This window comes from Pseudopodoces humilis, chromosome 15 (assembly GCF_049639895.1).
Source record: "Pseudopodoces humilis isolate 2021_Gansu_Grassland_sample_001 chromosome 15, ASM4963989v1, whole genome shotgun sequence".
NCBI classification, from domain to species: domain Eukaryota; kingdom Metazoa; phylum Chordata; class Aves; order Passeriformes; family Paridae; genus Pseudopodoces; species Pseudopodoces humilis.
In genome coordinates, this window is record NC_142214.1 from 4,372,999 (window position 1) to 4,390,483 (window position 17,485).

The window sequence follows — 17,485 nt, forward strand, 5'->3', positions numbered from 1 at the left end:
GTCCAGGTGGGTTTGGGATGCCTCCAGAGAGAGAGAGAGAGAGTCCACACCCTCCCAGGGCTCTGCAACCCTCACGGAAAGAAGTTCTTCCTCGTGTTGAGGTGGAACTTCTTGTGTTGTGGTTTATGGGCGGTGCTCCTTGTCCTGTCGCTGGACAGAGCCCGGCACCACCCTCTTGGAGTCCTTTACACGGACTGCGGACTCCTTCCCCCTCTCCCTGTCTCTCTGCCCCCGAAATCTCAGGGATCGCTTTCCAGGATCACTCCTAGGGGTGATGCCGGCCGTGCCCCGCGGCCAGGGCTCGGTGCGTGGTTCGGGGCCGGTGCAGAGTTGGGGGCCGGTGCGGGGCCTGCCCTGTGGCCGCCCCGTCCCCGCCCGGTGCCGGCGCTCCCGTGCGCGCCCCCCCGGCGGGCGGCGGGGGCGGGCGCCGTCCGGGCCGCGCTGATCGCAGCGCGCCATTGGCCGCTGTCTGCGCGCACGTCACGATCATGATGAGAATTAATGATCGGGGCCGCTGATTTCATTGTGTGACGCCGGGACCGACCCAGCCGAGCTCGGCCGAGCCCGGAGCCCCCGCGCCGGCCCCGCGCTACACGGTAAGCGCGGGGGAGCCCCCCTCCTCCCGCTGGGGGGTGTGGGGGAGCGCGGCGGGGCCCCCGGGCGGGAGGGGAGGAGGAAGAAGATCGTGATGATGATGGTGATGATGGTGATGATGATGATGATGCCGGCGATGCCCCCCCCCCAACCCCCCCGGGCCCGGTGGTGGGGGTGGGGGGAGGCCCCGCGCGCGGACCCGCCCGGCGCGCGCAGGCGCTGCTGCGCCTCCCCCCCCCCCCCCGCCCGGGCCCCGGCGGGGGGGGCGGCGCCGGGCACGCGCCGGGAGCCGCCGGGGGAACTGCGCGTGCGCGCGCAGCCGCTCCGCGCGCGCCGGGCGTGCGCCCGCGCGCCTGCGCCGGCCGGGACCGCTCTGCGCGTGCGCGCCCGGCCGGCAGCGGCCCCTCAGCCACGGGTGCTTCAGTGACAGGCACAGAAACATCTCGAGCACAGAAACATCTCGGGCACAGAAACATCTCGGGCGCAGAAACGTGACGGGCACAGAGCCTCAGAAACACGCCGGGGTCCCCTGCACCGCCTGTCACCGAGCTGAACCACGGCACTCAGTGCCACGTCCAGCCTTACTTTAAACACTTCAGGGACGGGCACTCTACCCCCTCCCTGGGCAGACCCTTCTAATGTCTGTCCACCCTTTCTGTGGAGAAATTGTTTATAATGTCGATCCTAAACCTTCCGTGGCACAGGTCCTGTCATTGCTGATTTCCTCATTCCCCGGTGCCTCAGTCACAGGATCCCAGCATCCCTGAGGCTGGGAAAGACCTCTGAGGTCACCGAGTCCAGCCTGGGCCCAATGCCCACCTTGTCACCCAGCCCAGAGCACTGAGTGCCACGTCCAGGCCTTCCTTAGACAACCAGGAATGGGCACTCCAAACCTCCCTGGCCAGCTCATTCCAATGTCTTATCACCCGTTCCATGAAGGATTTTTTCCTAATGTCCAACCTAAACCTACCTTGGCAAAGCTTAAGAATGTGTACCCTTGTGTCGGGTTGCCTCACCCCTCAGTGTACTCATGTTGGCAGGGGTATGGAAGAAGATGAACTTTAAGGTCCCTTCCAACCCAAACCCCTCTGTGATTCCATGGTATCATGCCAGTCATGATGGTTGGACAGGGGACCTTGTGCTTCCACGCTTTTATCCCTCAGGTGTTTGAGGACGTGTCCTTGGCTGTGCAGTTCTGGAGGTCTCACCCCTGGAAGTGCTTGTGTTGGCACTCGCCTGCCCCTACAGTCCCCAACCCTGTCCCCTGCCCTCTTAGCCTGGGGATTCTCATTCTTTGGGATCACACATAACTCACCTAGCTGTGTCCTCCCAGCTGGAGCCCTGAAGCAGCTCACATATTCAGAGTAACACTGCATTTTAATGTTTCTTCCCTTTTTGTAAGACACAGATCTTACAAAACACGTACATGCTTTATTTAAAACACGTGGCTAATCCAGCTGCAGTCAGGAGTCTCATTTGCATTAATAAAGCAGGATGGGATGCATAAACCTGCAGTGTTGTGGTCATGGGTTATTATGTTATTAAGTTACTGAGGGCTGTCTAATTTGTCCCTAATAAAGGGCTGCATTTTATAGGTAGGGCTGTAATGCAATCCTACAAATGCTGTACTTAGTGGAGAGGAAGGCAATTATGCTGCAAGTCACGGATATTTAAAAGTAGTTTTACAAGCTGGTCTGTACATTACACTCACCCAAGCATCAGCCTCATCTACTGCACTTGGAGTGAGTGGTTGTAACTGGTTTGGCCTGTGTAGGAAAGAGGCACCAACCTACAAATTCAGATTATTAAAGGTTGTTGCTTGAGCGTGTAAGCTGGGGGGTTTGTTAGTTTGTTAGTTGGTTGTTTTCTTTCCATTTGGGATGTGCAAGAAATGGTGAGTTTTTGGCAGCCGTGGAAAGTGAATGAGATTATTTCAGTTCAAGTTTCTAAAGCTGGAGGAATAGTGTCACTACTGCAGTCTTGTTTTATTTATGTCTATGGTAGTTTTCTTACCACAGTTTTGTCTCAGATTTATATTGGCACTAAGACTTGCTATTTTTTGCCACTGGAGATCTGTGGAGGGAACAAAAAAAAAGATAAATTGTGAGTGTGCTGATTTTCTTGTACCTCTTACAGATGGAGAGACTAGAACAGAAATAGTCTTTGTAAGGTGACTTTTTTCTAGGCAAATGCCTTTTTGGAGCTGAAGTTAAAAAAGAAAATTCTCAGAAACTGATTGTTCCCTTTTATCTCTCTGTGTTAATCCCTGACAGTTTTAGAATGTGTTATACCATAAATATTTTTATACTTAGTTATTTCCTTGTGGCTTGTACTCTTGAGTTAATTGATTTATTTATTATTTATTTGACATCCAAGACTAGTTTCTGTTGCTGTTTGAAGTGAGTACAATTATGGGTTTGTTTCCTATTTTTCAAATTAATTACTATTAAAGATTTACCTTTTAAATGTTTACTTGATTCAGCAATCCAAATATTTAAGGACTTTTGGGGACTAAGATCATACTGCTGTACATTGTAGGCATAAATTATTTTTCCTTCTTATGCTTCTCCTTTATTTTTTCTTTATTTTTGCCCCCAGATCTCTCAAGTAATTGCAGAACAGCTCAGTAACTCCTGAATTATTTGATTACATTATTTTCCCATTTCTTTATAGTTGTTCTTTGTTTTGTGGCACTCCTTGACATCGAGTTGTTTCCATTAGTTGCTAAAAAGGAATGAACTGGCTTCACCAGGTCTCCCTGGAGAGATTCCTGGTTTTGGAATGTTGGATGAAGTCACTGGGGTGCAAGGGCTGGATTTGCAGCAGACACTGTGGGATCGTGCACTGAGTACCTGTTCCATGAGGCAAACCACGGCTTCGGGAGCAAACTGTGCTGGAGGTCCTCCTGCTCTCTCTCTCTCCTCATTCTCGCTCTTCCTGGAGAAGGGATGAAAGGGAAATACTGGGGAGAAGTTTCTCACACCACTAAGGAGGCCTGGAAAAGTTCAGCTGTAAGAACAACCCCAGTGTCTCAGGGTCTCAGGGTGTCCATGGAATTGTCCTTGGGACAAACTGAAAGCCATGGAGCTCCCATCTTTGTCCTTGTCAGTCACCTCCCTGGGATCTCCCAGTGCCTGACAGCACTTGCACTCCATTTACACCCCCCAAACCATGACACAGCAGTGGGATCTCACAATGAGCAGATTTTTAAATTAGTGTTCAGTTCAGAAAGGCAGTGAAAACATCTTTATATTGTTGGGTTCACAGCAGGCTCCACAGGAGTGGAGAGTCACCAGTGTTGGTTGGCCTAGGACAAGTAGCAGGGGCAAGAAAAATCTTGAAAAACCTGCATTTTCAGCTGCCATAGGTTATTCTTTGGACTGCCAGAGACACCAACACACTTGGCCAAGGCTGCTTTATTTTATTAGAGCAGGCGGATGTTGAATCCTTAAATACAGCTTTGCCACCTCTGTCTTTTAATAAAGTGAAAATTCAACGTACTACATTAATGAAATTTGTTTGCATAATGCTTTACCTGATTTTTATTAAATTTCACAGAGTTCTTTTCTGTAACAAACTCTCTTTTCAGTGCCAATGTGTTGCCAACCAGCTGGACACCTGGCTTCCCAAAAGCTCACATGCATGTTTGCTAAGCTTGGCAAGTCAAGATCAAAATGAAATTATAATAAAAATCCATGTGGATTCTGAGGTTCGAGACAAAGGTGAGAAATCCTGAAGAGAATGGAGTGCTCTGTAGGTGCACAAATTGGGAAAAGGAGTTTATTTCCTTGGAAGATGCTGAGGTTGTTTTGAATAATAGTCTGTGATGAAGGTGTGTGACCTGCTGATTTCCTTCATGCTGATGTGGCTGCCCCAATGTTCAGTAATTTCAGCACTTTGCAAGTTACTTCCTGTGTTAAAAAAAAAATGTAAGAGTTCATATCTTGTTCTAATTATGAAAACTGATGCTAAACATGTAATACTTCCCAAAAAAATAATCAGCATAATCCTTTGATGAATGTATCCTGAATTAATTTGTCTCAGAGACAGTAGCACTGTGTTCTTACAGCTGTGTGAATACTCACTGTAGGTGAATTCCCAGGTGTGACAGGCAAAGGAAGTGAGCAGAACTTGCTGCCTGTGCAGGTGAGATATGCAGAGGCAGCTCTTCCTGGATTAATGGGATGACTCTGGACTCTGTGGTTTTCTAGGGGAGCTCCCAAACATCTCTCAATTGGTTTATTCAACACAGGATACTGCTTTAGATATTCAGAATCAGCCCTTAAGAACTGCTGATGGCAAACTGATTTCCATCTGCATTTTACAAGTGACATAGTGTCCGAGAGCTTTGAACCTGCCAGAGATAGAATATTGCCAGGTGTCCTTCACAGTAGTATGAAATTGGTGGAAAATGGTGCAGGACTGTCTGTTGACTGAGGATTTGTTATATCCAAGACACAAAAAGCTTTAATAAATCTCACCTGCTTGTTTGAAGTTTTAGGTGTTGGAATGTAAGTTGAGGTTATGACTCAGTTCGTAACTCTGGCTGGAGGATCCTGTAATCTGTTTATTTAAGTCAGTTTCTAATGGTCTCTGCAGGGATCCTTTGAGCTCTGCTTTACTGAATTTAAGGCAGAGGCTGCCAAAGAATCTTACCAGGACTTTGATTGGCAGGTGTAGTTCAGGAGTGATTAAAATGCACTGCAAAAATGAGTTATTAAAGCAAAGCATGACCTCTCCTGAGCTTAGCTGGGCCAAGCCTGTCATGCAATGCTCAAGGGTTTATCTGAAGTTCAAGTGATTTAATCAAAAGGCTCCACCCTATTTTTATCTAAATTACAGATGTCAAAGCAATGAAAGTATTTTAACACAGAAGTGACCTTGGATACAGAAATCCACATAATTAAAAAATATGTCAAGAACCTGACACAGGTCTTCCCTCACAGGTCATCAGGTCTGGCTTTAAAAATTTATCTTGCTATTGGAAGAGTTTTCACTGCAGTTGGTGAACTGTGTGGAGAGCATGATGTGATGAGCCTGAGTATGGAAACACTGGAGCTTTGGAATGACATCAGCTGGATTTGGGAAGATGGAAGTTTCAGAACTAGTTCTGATGGGTTCATTTGTGGGAACTGAGCTCCACTAAATAAAACAGGAGCGCTGGTTCTGGAAGAAGAGTAGACAGGAGTGGAAGCTGGGTCCTGCCAATCGTTCAGGAGGAAAAAGGATCACAAAATTAACTCTTCTATTTTCCTTCAAAGTGATGTAAATCAGTTGGTGGCTTCATCGTTGTGTATCCACTTGGGAGATCTGAAGGCAGTTCTCAGCATGACAAAGTAGATTATTATGAACTTTATTGATTTGTTAATGGACTAATAATTGTCTCTTCTGTTACTTGCTATAAATTTCTTTAAGGAGTAGATTATTCAGAACAAGAGTCCCCTTTGCCCAGCTCTGGCTGTGACTGAATAAATGTTCTGAGGGAGGCAGAACTTGGGCAAACCTGTCTTGTAATGAAGTTGGTGCTGAATTTAATAATGCACTGGATTGAGAGGGTAAATAAGAGTTGAGAACAGAGGTAAAACATGCGATTGAAAATTAATCTTCTATTTTATCTTAATGTTATTTCAAAGAAACAGTAATTTTTACAAATTGGTAGTTACTGATTTTTCTATTGCCTGTTGACATAGAAAGGAAAGTAAACTCTGAAGTCAAAGCTCTGGCCTACAAGCAGTTTACTCCAAATTCTAGATATCAATCTCCTTCTTCATACAGGCCTGTTGAACTCTTAACATCCATTACCATTACATTGTATAATCATCTTGGAGAATAAAGTGAAACCAGTTGGATGTCTTCTTATGCTTTTGAGCCCTTAATAATTTTATTTACTTTATATTAGAAGCAGCTCTTGTGTAAAGATTAGGTAGATCACCTCCTTTCCATTCAGAATTTTCAAAAATGCTTGGCTACAAAGGGTTCCCTCATCCCTTTTATTTTCCTACTGGATGATGGCAGGTTTCTTGCCTTTGGTTAATTCTGTATTGTGGTGAATCTACTGCATTAAAATAACTTGTGGCTGGTGACATTTTTGCTTCCCAAGGCACCAAGTTGGATGCAAGTTGTTCCTGGCTGGCACTTGCATTGTCTCAACACAAAAAAGGTCCTGTCTTGAAAATCTGTGATGATGGGGCTCTTTTCTGGTGTCTGCTCAGAGGATTACCTTCTCTGCCTTTGTAGATTGTGTAACAGGAGCATCAAACTTCAGTTTGCCGTTAGGACTCTATTGTGTGTTTGGTAATATTGATAATATTGGCAGTAATGTTTGCCTTTCCCAATCCAGGGCATGAATTTTCACACTTATCATGGCAATGTCTGGTTTAATGTGTTCCTCAAAGTGCTGCCCTGTCCAGGCCAGCACTCCCTGTGAGGTGAGTCCTCACAGTGAAGCTCGGGGGGACCCGGTGCTGGGAACTGAGCTGAGGAGTTGCTGCTGACTCAGGAGGAACCTGGGGCTCTTATCCTGGCTGAATTCCTGAGCACCACTTTAGACAAAGCTAAGGAGCAGGAACACATCCCAAAGTCCCAAAGCCAGCGCTGGTTATATCCCAGGAAAATAACTCTTACAAGTTCTTAAAAATTCAGATTTCCAGCCTTCAGGGGGTGTCACAGCAGCAGAACCTTTCTCAGCCTGGGACATGGGTGTCCCTGCTCTGGTAAACTGGAGTGTTTGTTAAACTGGGTGGGCAGGGCCAGGGCTGCCCAAAGCCCTTCCTTGGGGATTTTCCCCCAGATTGGTCTTTGGTCCTCGGTCCTTGTGACTTTGCAATGGGAAGTGCCAGTACTGACACAGCAGAAGGACTGGCTCTTGTGGAGTACAGGAATTGCTGAAGTTGGAGACAGTGGAAACTTGACTCGTGTCAAACAGTCACCTTGATTTTATACCAGATTGCCAGATTGCCAGATTTATTTATTTTTTGTTAGGGATGGGCAACAGACCTGCTGATATCAGAGCTGCTGATATTTCTCTGTTTTGCCCAATGCCTTTATTTCATTTATATTTTTAAGGGAGAAGCTTTTACTTTCAAACTAGAACCTCATGAACTTAGCAATATCTTGGAATATTTATTTATTTATGAAAAGCAGTCACTGTTGTTCCAAACATCCAGTTCACCTGTTCAGCTTGAGTCTGTCACAAGGCTGATTGCAAGAGGCTTTCTTGGAAAGTCAGGAAGAGTGTTGGTAAAAGATTCTGTAGAGAAAACATGTCAATCCTCAGTGTTACCACACGCACAAATGAGAGCCTGTGCATCCTGCAAGTGTTACAGTTTCCATTCCAGCTTTCAGAGTATCTCCTTTTCCTTTCAGATGAATCTGCGTTCTGTATTTACTGTAGAACAACAAAGGATATTACAGCGTTACTATGAAAATGGAATGACAAATCAAAGTAAAAATTGCTTTCAGCTCATATTACAGTGTGCACAAGAAACTAAACTGGATTTCAGCGTGGTCAGGGTAAGTACTGAGGCCTTCCAAATTTGTTAAGCATACACATTCATTGCTTTACATAAGATATAGAGAGGTCCAGAGTCTCTAACTTTATCCTTGTCTTAAATCAGACTTCTGTGTGTGTGTGTGACATTCATTTTTACCCAGGGAGCCTATTTACAGTTTGTTTTCACTGAAATAACTTCACATGACTGTTGAATTTAGCAGGGGCCTGGGTTGCACAAGGAGTCGTTTTTGTTCTTTGTCTTCTGTTGGGATTTTTTAAATTATTATTCACAAAATTATGAGTTGATTTGCCCTATAGAAACTTTGTATAATGTATCAAAGCAAGGTCACGTTATCAATAAACTATTTTTAAGCTAAATAAGTTTCTATAAATTAATATATTTGGGGCAAACAATTGTGGAACTATTTCTTTTGATGCACTCTGTCACACTTGTATTCCACATTGCAGTCATAAATATTGTGCTCCCTTGTGGTTATTTACAGTGAGGACATTCTTTTCCTATAAAACAAGAATGTCCCAGTGCTAACAGGAGCTCTTCCAGAGTCTATGAATTCCATGGGAAGGGAAATAATAATCCCTTTGTGAAACACTAGACAACAAAATGGCTGTTATCCGAGAGCAGAAATAGAAATCCTGAGGCATTAGATGGAAAAATAACAAAGGGTAGTGGAGCTCCCAGGAGCTGCTGTGACACTGGACACTGAGGAGCAAGTGGGACAAGTCTAGGTTGGTTTTTATTTGGTTTAACAGAGGCACATTGACAATAACAGCCCAAATCCAAATTCTTACCTGGATCCCCCTCCCTCAGAACACTCTGGAAACATTAGAAGTTACTTTCTCAGCTCGAGGTGGTAGAAGCTGTGAAAGTCAGCCAGGGATTCAGGCTCCTGGGGCAGTTGTAACAGGAATCTGGATGCTGATGGTGCAGCCGGGCCTGGTTTGCTATTTTTGTGCTGATTGCATGTCCTAGAGGAGGCAGCCCAGCTCCCCTCTCCTTGCAGTTCTCTCCGTCTTCGTGTTTCCTTTCCCTCTCCATTTCCCTTCCTGCACTCAAGTATCATTCCTTCTGATTTCTTCCCTTTCTGAGCCCTGATTTGCTGCACTTAAACTACTTCTTACTTAGGAAGTGTAATGGAAACAGATCCAGTGTTTGTCCTGCATTTGTCCTATTTTAGCATGATCTCACCTTTGTCTTTACACCCCTCATTTCTGCTTCTCCTAATGCCCCCTTTTTTAACCTTTTTTCTTTTTTTCCCTATAAAACTCTTGGAGAGTGATTAGTTCTTTGCAAAATGATGTTGCAGCTGGCACTTGCAGATAGGATTGTAATAGACACATGAATTCCCTAAATACAATTGGTCAGGAGACTGAGACTCTCAGAGGCAAAGCTGACCAGTAACTGACATTTTACTGCATGTTACAAATTGTGCCTCAAATTTGACATTTTGTAAAATTTGACAAAAAAAATTAGTAGAATGGAATTGTGTATGGCAGGGATGTTTGTTTTCCTGTAGGAAATTAGTCACAGTGCTGCCAATGAAATAAATCTCGAGGGTAACTTCAAGACAGGAGGCACGAGAGTCTCAGGATTTTTGAGGAGATGGGGCTTTGGAATTGAGGCTGGGGTTGTCCTGTGTATGAGTCGTGGATCCCAAGGAGGAGAGGCCTGGATTTCTACCCCATCTTGTTCACAATATTTACAAATATTTACATATTTTTAAACTTAGGTCTCAACTCAAACACTTAACATGTCACCAGATCTGCTTAAAAATGGAATTGCTAATTTTTTCTGCCTCCTTGACACCTTGTTTTGTGTTTGTTGTCGTTGCTGTCGTCGTTCGCAGACGTGGGTTGGCAACAAGCGGCGGAAGATGAGCAGCAAGATCGCCACGGAATCTGGGGGCATTCCCCCAGGGACTGCCCCTGCCACTCCGTCCATGCCCCCGGAGGCAGCAGTGAGAAATGTGGTAAATATTGCTCGATCCCAAAGCCAGCAATCCTCTTGGACCTCTTCTAACAACGACGTGATAGTGACTGGTATCTACAGCTCTGCCAGCTCTTCGGGCCGGCCCGGAACCGCCAAGTACACGAACGCCTCTGTGGCGGAGCTGCACAAAACCTCCATCCCACGGCTCCCGGGCAGGAGCGACGCAGACTTCCAGCAGCAGCACATCCCCCTGGGACGGCAAATACCCCACTGCAAAAATGCTTCCCTCTTAGTGGGGGAAAAGACCATTATTCTAGCCAGGCAAACGAGCGTGCTCAACTCTGCAAACTCCATCTACAGCCACACGAAGAAAAGCTACGGCAGCTCCTCGGTGCAGACGGCGGAGCTGGTGTTACCTCAGAAACCCATGATTTGCCACAGGCCCTGCAAGGCCGAGCCCTTGGGGTGCCAGCGCTCGCACAAACCCGAGCATGCGGCCCTGGCATCACACGTGCCCCCCGGGCCGAGGGCTCACCCCAGGGACCCCGCGTGCGGCACCCAGAACCTGGAGATCCGCGAGGTGTTCTCGCTGGCGGTCACGGACCAGCCCCAGCGGCTGGTGGCGGGGAGCACGACGCAGAAACATCCCTCCCTGGAGGGCAGCTGCCTGTCCATCGCGATGGAGACGGGCGACGTGGACGACGAGTATGCCCGCGAGGAGGAGCTGGCCTCCATGGGAGCGCAGATCCAGAGCTGCTCCAGATACTGTGAGGGCAGCGGCTCCGGCCGCTGGGACAACCAAAGCGCGGCCGGGCCGGGCCGCAGTGGGGGCTGTGGGGCACAGCTGGGCAGTGCCAGGGATGTGCCTGACAATCTCCTCTACCACAGCAGAGAGTTCCACCTGCCTGCACGGACCTCATTGCACACAACATCCAGCACGATTTATAACACTTCCAACGCGGCCAGAAGTACCTTTTCTCCTCATTTTACATCTTCAAGTCAACTGAAGCTGTCACAAAACCAAAATAATTACCAGGTAATCCATCAGTTTATCTCTGCCTTCAAACCTCAAAGCTGAGGTTGTAGATAATGCTGTTTCCTTTCAAAGTTGGTAGCTATTAAGCAATAGGTTCACCTTTCTGCAGTCTGTGCTGCTTTTTTTGCCCTTCAGTGGAGGTAATTCCTTCTCAAACTCAGTGCAGGCAGCACTGCAGCGTGGTAGCACTTTTGCCTGTCCAGCTGAGCCCCTGGTAGCCAAATATTGAAGATCAGTGAGGATTTCAGGGATTCCATGGCTAAATTTTGGCTGCAGAAGGGTCATACCTACGAGCTGGTGGTTGCTCAAGCCTGGCTTTCCAGCACATGCCCTGGCCATTCCCTGGGTGTTCCCACACATCACACGTGGCGCAAGACAGGGTTTTGTGCATTTGCTCACCCCATTAATGTCAGCTTGGATTCCTGTACCCCCTGTGCAGGTGGCACTCTCTGGACCTGTGCTCTGTCAGGGATTAGGATCCCCTGTCAGGGAGTTAACTCAGCTTCCTTTCCCACAGCATCTAATTCAAATAATCAGTTTTATATTCAATCCCTTTATTCCTCTTCGTGTACTAAAACCCCTTTAGTGATACTGAGGGGAAATTAAATGCAGATAACTGAAGAAGTAAAAGATGTTTAGGAGAAACTGCAACACTTGACACATTTTTTTAGGTTTTGATATTACAAGGGGAGAGATACTTGTGCAGGAAACATCCAAACTGGTATTTTTTGTGGATTTTTGCACCATCTGGCATGACATAGCCTGGGGACTCTGAGGTGAAAGTCTTTTAAGGCTGACAGGATATGATTCTGTGTGTGTCACCTGCATGCATTTGCCTGTTATTGTCTTTTTTGTTTTATCCTGAAAATAAACCATGTTGACAGCATATCAGCTTTTCCTGCTTTGCTTACCAGGATAAAGAACAAGACTTTGTGAGTCACAGTTTTTTTACCTTTTTTTTTTGTTTGTTTTTCTTTTCTTTTTTTCCTTACTTGTTCCTATATCAAGTGACCATTTGAGAGAAAGCTTCTGAGTCCAAGCCAGTGCCACTTTTTACCTGAATTATTGCTTTCCTGGGTAAACCAGAGGTTTGATGAACAGAGAGTAAATTCAGGGAGTAGATGGCCCATCAGATGAGTTGGCCTCTCCTTTACTCTCACACAGTCTCTCAGTGTTCGCTGTTACTTTTCTTACTTGGTTATAGAATTCCTGAAATGCTGTTTACTTTTGCCATCCCCATTTCATAGGAGAAGAAAAGCTGTGGAGAGAAGTTCAGTAAAGGGTTGGTAAAAGTGCTTATGATTAAGGACATTTTTTTAAATTTCATGAAGTAAAATCATTATGCCTCCATCAGCTGTGTGCTCATGGTGCTTTATTTCACTCTTGAAAAAGCATTAGAGAGATTGATTTCTTCTATTACAATTTTTTTTAAAATGAAATTCAGAATAACTTTGTTTTGGGGTTTTATGGCGTAGGAACTGAGTCTTTTTGAAGAGCTAGAACAGTGCATGGTAGATAACATTTTAATCAGTCCTTGTGGTGTTTTATGGATCAGAATAAGACCTCTGGAACTTTGTTTTGGATTTTTTTTTTCTTTCTTGTAACAACATACCTGGTTTTTTGATGAGTGAGGAATTCATCTGTACCCCAGCTGACCTCCCTGCCTGTCTCAGACACCCTGTTCTTTGGATTTGGCATGTGGATGGAGGGAGCTTTTGTTTCCTCTCATATCCCTTGTCATTCCAGAAGAGTTTTAAACCTTGGAAAAGCTGAGCAGGATGTTGTTAATTCTCTTACTGCTGTGAACATGCACCCTGTGAACCCCTGAGGTGACACTTCTGGGTATTAGAGACTTTCTAAGGTGCTATCTTGAATCCTTTTAGTCTTGTACAGGATGACACTTCCTTTTTTTGTAGTCACTTTATGTTAATTTTATTGCCCATGTTTAGCTAATTTATCCATCAGCACAGAGATGAAAATCCTTAAACTTGGGGAAATCTTCTTGAATTTAAAAATAGATTAAACCTGAGCTAAATGATTATTGGAGTAGTTGAACATCCAAGCAGATGCTTCTTCAAAGTCAGGACTGTGTGATTCATGTTTTGATGAAGTAATTACTGTCATATATTGGTGGGGTATCTAATTAGCAATTAGTTATAGCTTCCTTACTGGTTCAATTAATCAAATTCATGTTAGTGTAACTTAAGACTAAATTTAATTAAGTGATCAATTTTAATGCCTGAGCAGTTTCAGTAAACAAATTCTTCAGCCTACTTGCTTGTCTTAGTTTGACTTTGAGTGTGTTGAAGTGGAGAGGTTATCTGTGCTGTCGTCCAGGCTGAATTGGGATTTAGGCTTGGTTTCTTCCCCCAACCCTAAGGGACAAGAACACTGTTGAGAATTTATGGATTTTTATTTACTCTGTTCCCAAGCCCAGCCCTCGTGCCTGTTTGACAAAGGCAGCGCAGAGCTGTGCCATGCATGTTGTCTTTCAGGGACTTCTCTTGAGATGAACTGGGCTGGTTTTGGCCTCATCCCTGTCAGAGCTGTGTGCATTTGTCTTTCCAGCAATCCTTAATGCTCTGCCAGGTAGATTTTGCTTAATTCCCATAGAAAAGCACTTTTCTTCTTTGTGGCCCCAATTAAATTAGTGGTGCCTTTGCAGTGGATTCTGTGGTGTGAAGCTGTTGTGTGGGATAGAGGGTTGAAACAGACATAACTCTACAGAATTTCTAAGATGTGTCTGTGCAGTGAAAAAAATTAATATTTTTGGCCCAAACCCTGATGCAGGCTGGCCCTTGGAACAGGAGGTGCTCCCTTCCAGCCCCTCTCAACCCTCTTTGTGCTGTAATGACAAAGTGTCTGACCTTGGGGGAGCTCCAAGTGCTTCCAGTTAAAGCTTGAAGAATGAAGTGTTTTACGTGCTTGTAGATCAGGTACCTGTACCAGGGCTGCTGTCCTTGTTGTGCTCATGCTGCAAGAGCCATCACTTGGCAAATGCAGAAACTTTCAGTGCAGTTTGGTTCAGTGAGCAGAAGTGAACAGGTTTTTTCCTCACATACATGTGTGTAATGACTTGAGGTGATTGATCTTGCCTGAGCTGTGTTCAGTCTCTCAAGCATTGCTTGTCTGCAGCAGAAGATGAACATGGAATCTTAAATAAGCCTAAACTATTCCAGGCTGTGACACACCTCAGATGGTCAGGGAAAACACACTGAGATTTTTATTTAATAAAGTCTGACCTCTGGGAATAATGGAGAAGCAATAGGAATGGAAGCAGCTCTCCTTTGCCTTCACACCCCTTCCCCTTCCTTCTCTATCCTGATATCCCTAATTTTTCTGCTTTCACTCAAATCTTTTACATCAGACATTGGACAACTCAGTGACAAACACGAGAGCATTTTTTCTGGAAGTTGAAGTGATGTAATTGAAAAAGATGTGAGGGCAGCTCAGTCCTCAGCCCTTGTCTGACTCCAGTCTGCTCATCCTGCCAGGTTGGGACAGATGGAAAGGCAAACTGCTGTTGTGAAATACAAGTTTTGGGGGGTACCAAAAGTACAGAAACACCCAAGTTGTCACTGTGTTATCTTGCCCTCACCCAAAGAAACAGTGTTTTATTCTTGGCAGTAAAGGTGACTGTGACTTTGGTTTTGAATCTTAACCTGTTTACAGACATTGGTGTCAGAATTGAATGCTGAAATCTCAGTCTTGGCTCTCACAGCAACCTAAGCTGCTCTTGTTTTCTGTTTTATTTTCTCCTTCCCTTCTGCAGATTTCAGGAAACCTTACTGTGCCTTGGATTACAGGTTGTTCCAGAAAAAGAGCAGTAAGTACATTTCCATTAAAGTATTTAATGCATCAAGTGAAGCAATGAAAAGTTGATAAAAATGCATTTTGAAAATGTCAGTTCTATTTACCTTGGGTGGGTTCTTTCCCTTTTTCCTTCGATGCAAACGTGATCTGCAGGTGCAGTGTTTCAGTTGAGGTGAAGTTGATGTTTGTCTTTAAAAGCAGGTCAAGGTCATAATCCAGTGTGAAGTGATGCCCAGGCAGGAATCGTGCTCTTAGCTCAAATACAACATCTGAATTGAACTTGGAGCTCAGAATGTTTTTTATATTGAAAGTGAAGTGGTTGTTAATTGAGGTAACTGAATGCTTAAGAGAGTAACTCCCTCTGCAGCTTCTCTGCACATGCACAGAATTAGTCAGTGATGGCTGTAGAAACTTAATCAAGTTTAATTTTATTCACATAAATGTCATTTCACAGTAGCAGAATCAGCCAGTTTTGTGTTCTCAATTCACAGACAACTCCAAACCATAACACAAGGTATGAACCCGCTTTTGTCAGGGGAAAAAAACCTCTGCCCTACACTTTTTGTTCAGTTACTTCTCAGCATTTCCAGTTTGTCTTTGAGGAGGTGTCAGTTCTGCCTCCTTGCTATGGAAATCCAGCCTCGGGTGGGATGGTACAGCCAGGTGCTCCAGGGGCTGCTCTCTCAGTCCAGCTCTGACAGAAGCAACATCTGGAGAAGTGTCATGGTAACCAAACTCCCCAGTGTGGACCTGGCAGTGTCCTGGCAGTGCTGTGGCAGTGTCCTGGCAGTGTCCTGGCAGTGTCCTGGCAGTGTCCTGGCAGTGTCCTGGCAGTGCCCTGGCAGTGTCCTGGCAGTGCTGTGGCAGTGCCCTGGCAGTGTCCTGGCAGTGCTGTGGCAGTGTCCTGGCAGTGTCCTGGCAGTGCTGTGGCAGTGTCCTGGCAGTGCTCTGGCAGTGCTCTGGCAGTGAGTGCCCTGGCAGTGCTCTGGCAGTGCTCTGGCAGTGAGTGCCCTGGCAGTGCTCTGGCAGTGCCCTGGCAGTGAGTGCCCTGGCAGTGCCCTGGCAGTGTCCTGGCAGTGCTGTGGCAGTGTCCTGGCAGTGTCCTGGCAGTGCTGTGGCAGTGTCCTGGCAGTGTCCTGGCAGTGCTCTGGCAGTGCTCTGGCAGTGAGTGTCCTGGCAGTGCCCTGGCAGTGAGTGCCCTGGCAGTGCCCTGGCAGTGTCCTGGCAGTGCCCTGGCAGTGCTGTGGCAGTGCCCTGGCAGTGTCCTGGCAGTGTCCTGGCAGTGCTCTGGCAGTGTCCTGGCAGTGTCCTGGCAGTGTCCTGGCAGTGTCCTGGCAGTGTCCTGGCAGTGTCCTGGCAGTGCTGTGGCAGTGTCCTGGCAGTGTCCTGGCAGTGCTCTGGCAGTGCCCTGGCAGTGTCCTGGCAGTGTCCTGGCAGTGTCCTGGCAGTGCTCTGGCAGTGCCCTGGCAGTGAGTGCCCTGGCAGTGTCCTGGCAGTGCTCTGGCAGTGCCCTGGCAGTGGCTGCTGTGTTGGCAGTGAGGTCTAGGCAATGGAAGAGCCTTTCTCTTGCTGTAACCAGTACTTTTTCCTTTATTATTTTCAGTTCTTTAGTCTTCAAAAGGTGTGAGTGTGGCAGTGTTCCCTGTATCAGTAGGAATCTGAGGATCATCACATTAATGGTGTTTTCTCTCAGACTTTTTCTAGGTCTCAGCTGAAGCACTTCCACTTTCTGCAGAGTTTGGTACAATCACTTATTTCTTTTCATACAGAGAGCACTTTATAAGAGCATCTCCCAGAGGAACTGATACTTTTATACAAACCCTGTTGTGCTCAATCCATCTTTTTTCTTTCCTAAGTGCTAATTCTCTTGAGGAAACTTTTTAAAATGCAGCTCTTTTCTGGAAGGCTCATCCCCTCTGTCACTTAATGGCCTTTTAGAGCATCTCACTAAGGAACTGGGGAGTGTCCTTAGGTAGAGTTTCACAGCTACATGAGGAGGTTTTCCCCTCCCTCCCAGTACCCTGCCACTCCATCCATAGCCAATATCCAGTTGTAAGGTAACCCAGGTTGGCTGTGTCATCTGTCAGGTACAAATTCTGCTGCTGAGGTTGTTTTTAGTGCTGTTCTGGGGGTCAGGTGAGTGTCAGAGGCAGCTCAGATTTGGCAGTGGGAGCACTGGCCTGGGAGTGGGGTGATGTTGGCCCCTGCCTACAGCACTGAGGGGGGTTGTTGGGCATTGTGGATACCTGGCCCCAGCTGTGGAAGACATTTGTGGAGTAAATTTTAAACTTTCAAGGATGTGGAGGTGCCTGTTCATTAATCACAGAGTCCTTAAGGTTTGAAAATACCTTTAAGATTGAGGCCCACTGTCAGTGCAGCATCAGCATGGTCACCACCACACCATGTCCCCCGGGGCCACATCCACATGATTTTGGACGCTTCCAGGGATGGTGATTCCACACCTGCCCTGGACAACCTGTTCCAATGTTCTGCAACCTTTCAGTGATAAAACATTTGCTGATACCCAACCTGAGCCTCCCCTGGCACAGCCTGAAGCCGTGCCCTCTTCTCCTGTCCCTGTTCCCTGGGAGCAGAGCCCGAT

General features: G+C 46.3%; 1 protein-coding gene across 2 annotated transcripts in view; it reads left to right on the plus strand.

Moving 5' to 3' along the window:
- Positions 1 to 479: 479 nt before the first annotated feature.
- HDX (highly divergent homeobox) overlaps positions 480 to 17,485 on the plus strand; it is a 41,351-nt gene continuing 24,345 nt past the window's right edge. The window contains exons 1-5 of one of the 2 annotated variants that reach the window (XM_014255366.2): positions 480 to 596; positions 4,184 to 4,316; positions 7,960 to 8,106; positions 9,952 to 11,070; positions 14,843 to 14,896. In XM_014255366.2, coding sequence (XP_014110841.1) covers positions 4,290 to 4,316; positions 7,960 to 8,106; positions 9,952 to 11,070; positions 14,843 to 14,896 — 1,347 coding nt within the window. In that variant the 5' untranslated portion in view covers positions 480 to 596; positions 4,184 to 4,289. The remainder of the gene's footprint in view (positions 597 to 4,183; positions 4,317 to 7,959; positions 8,107 to 9,951; positions 11,071 to 14,842; positions 14,897 to 17,485) is intronic. The other variant, XM_005526120.3, reaches the window with a different exon arrangement.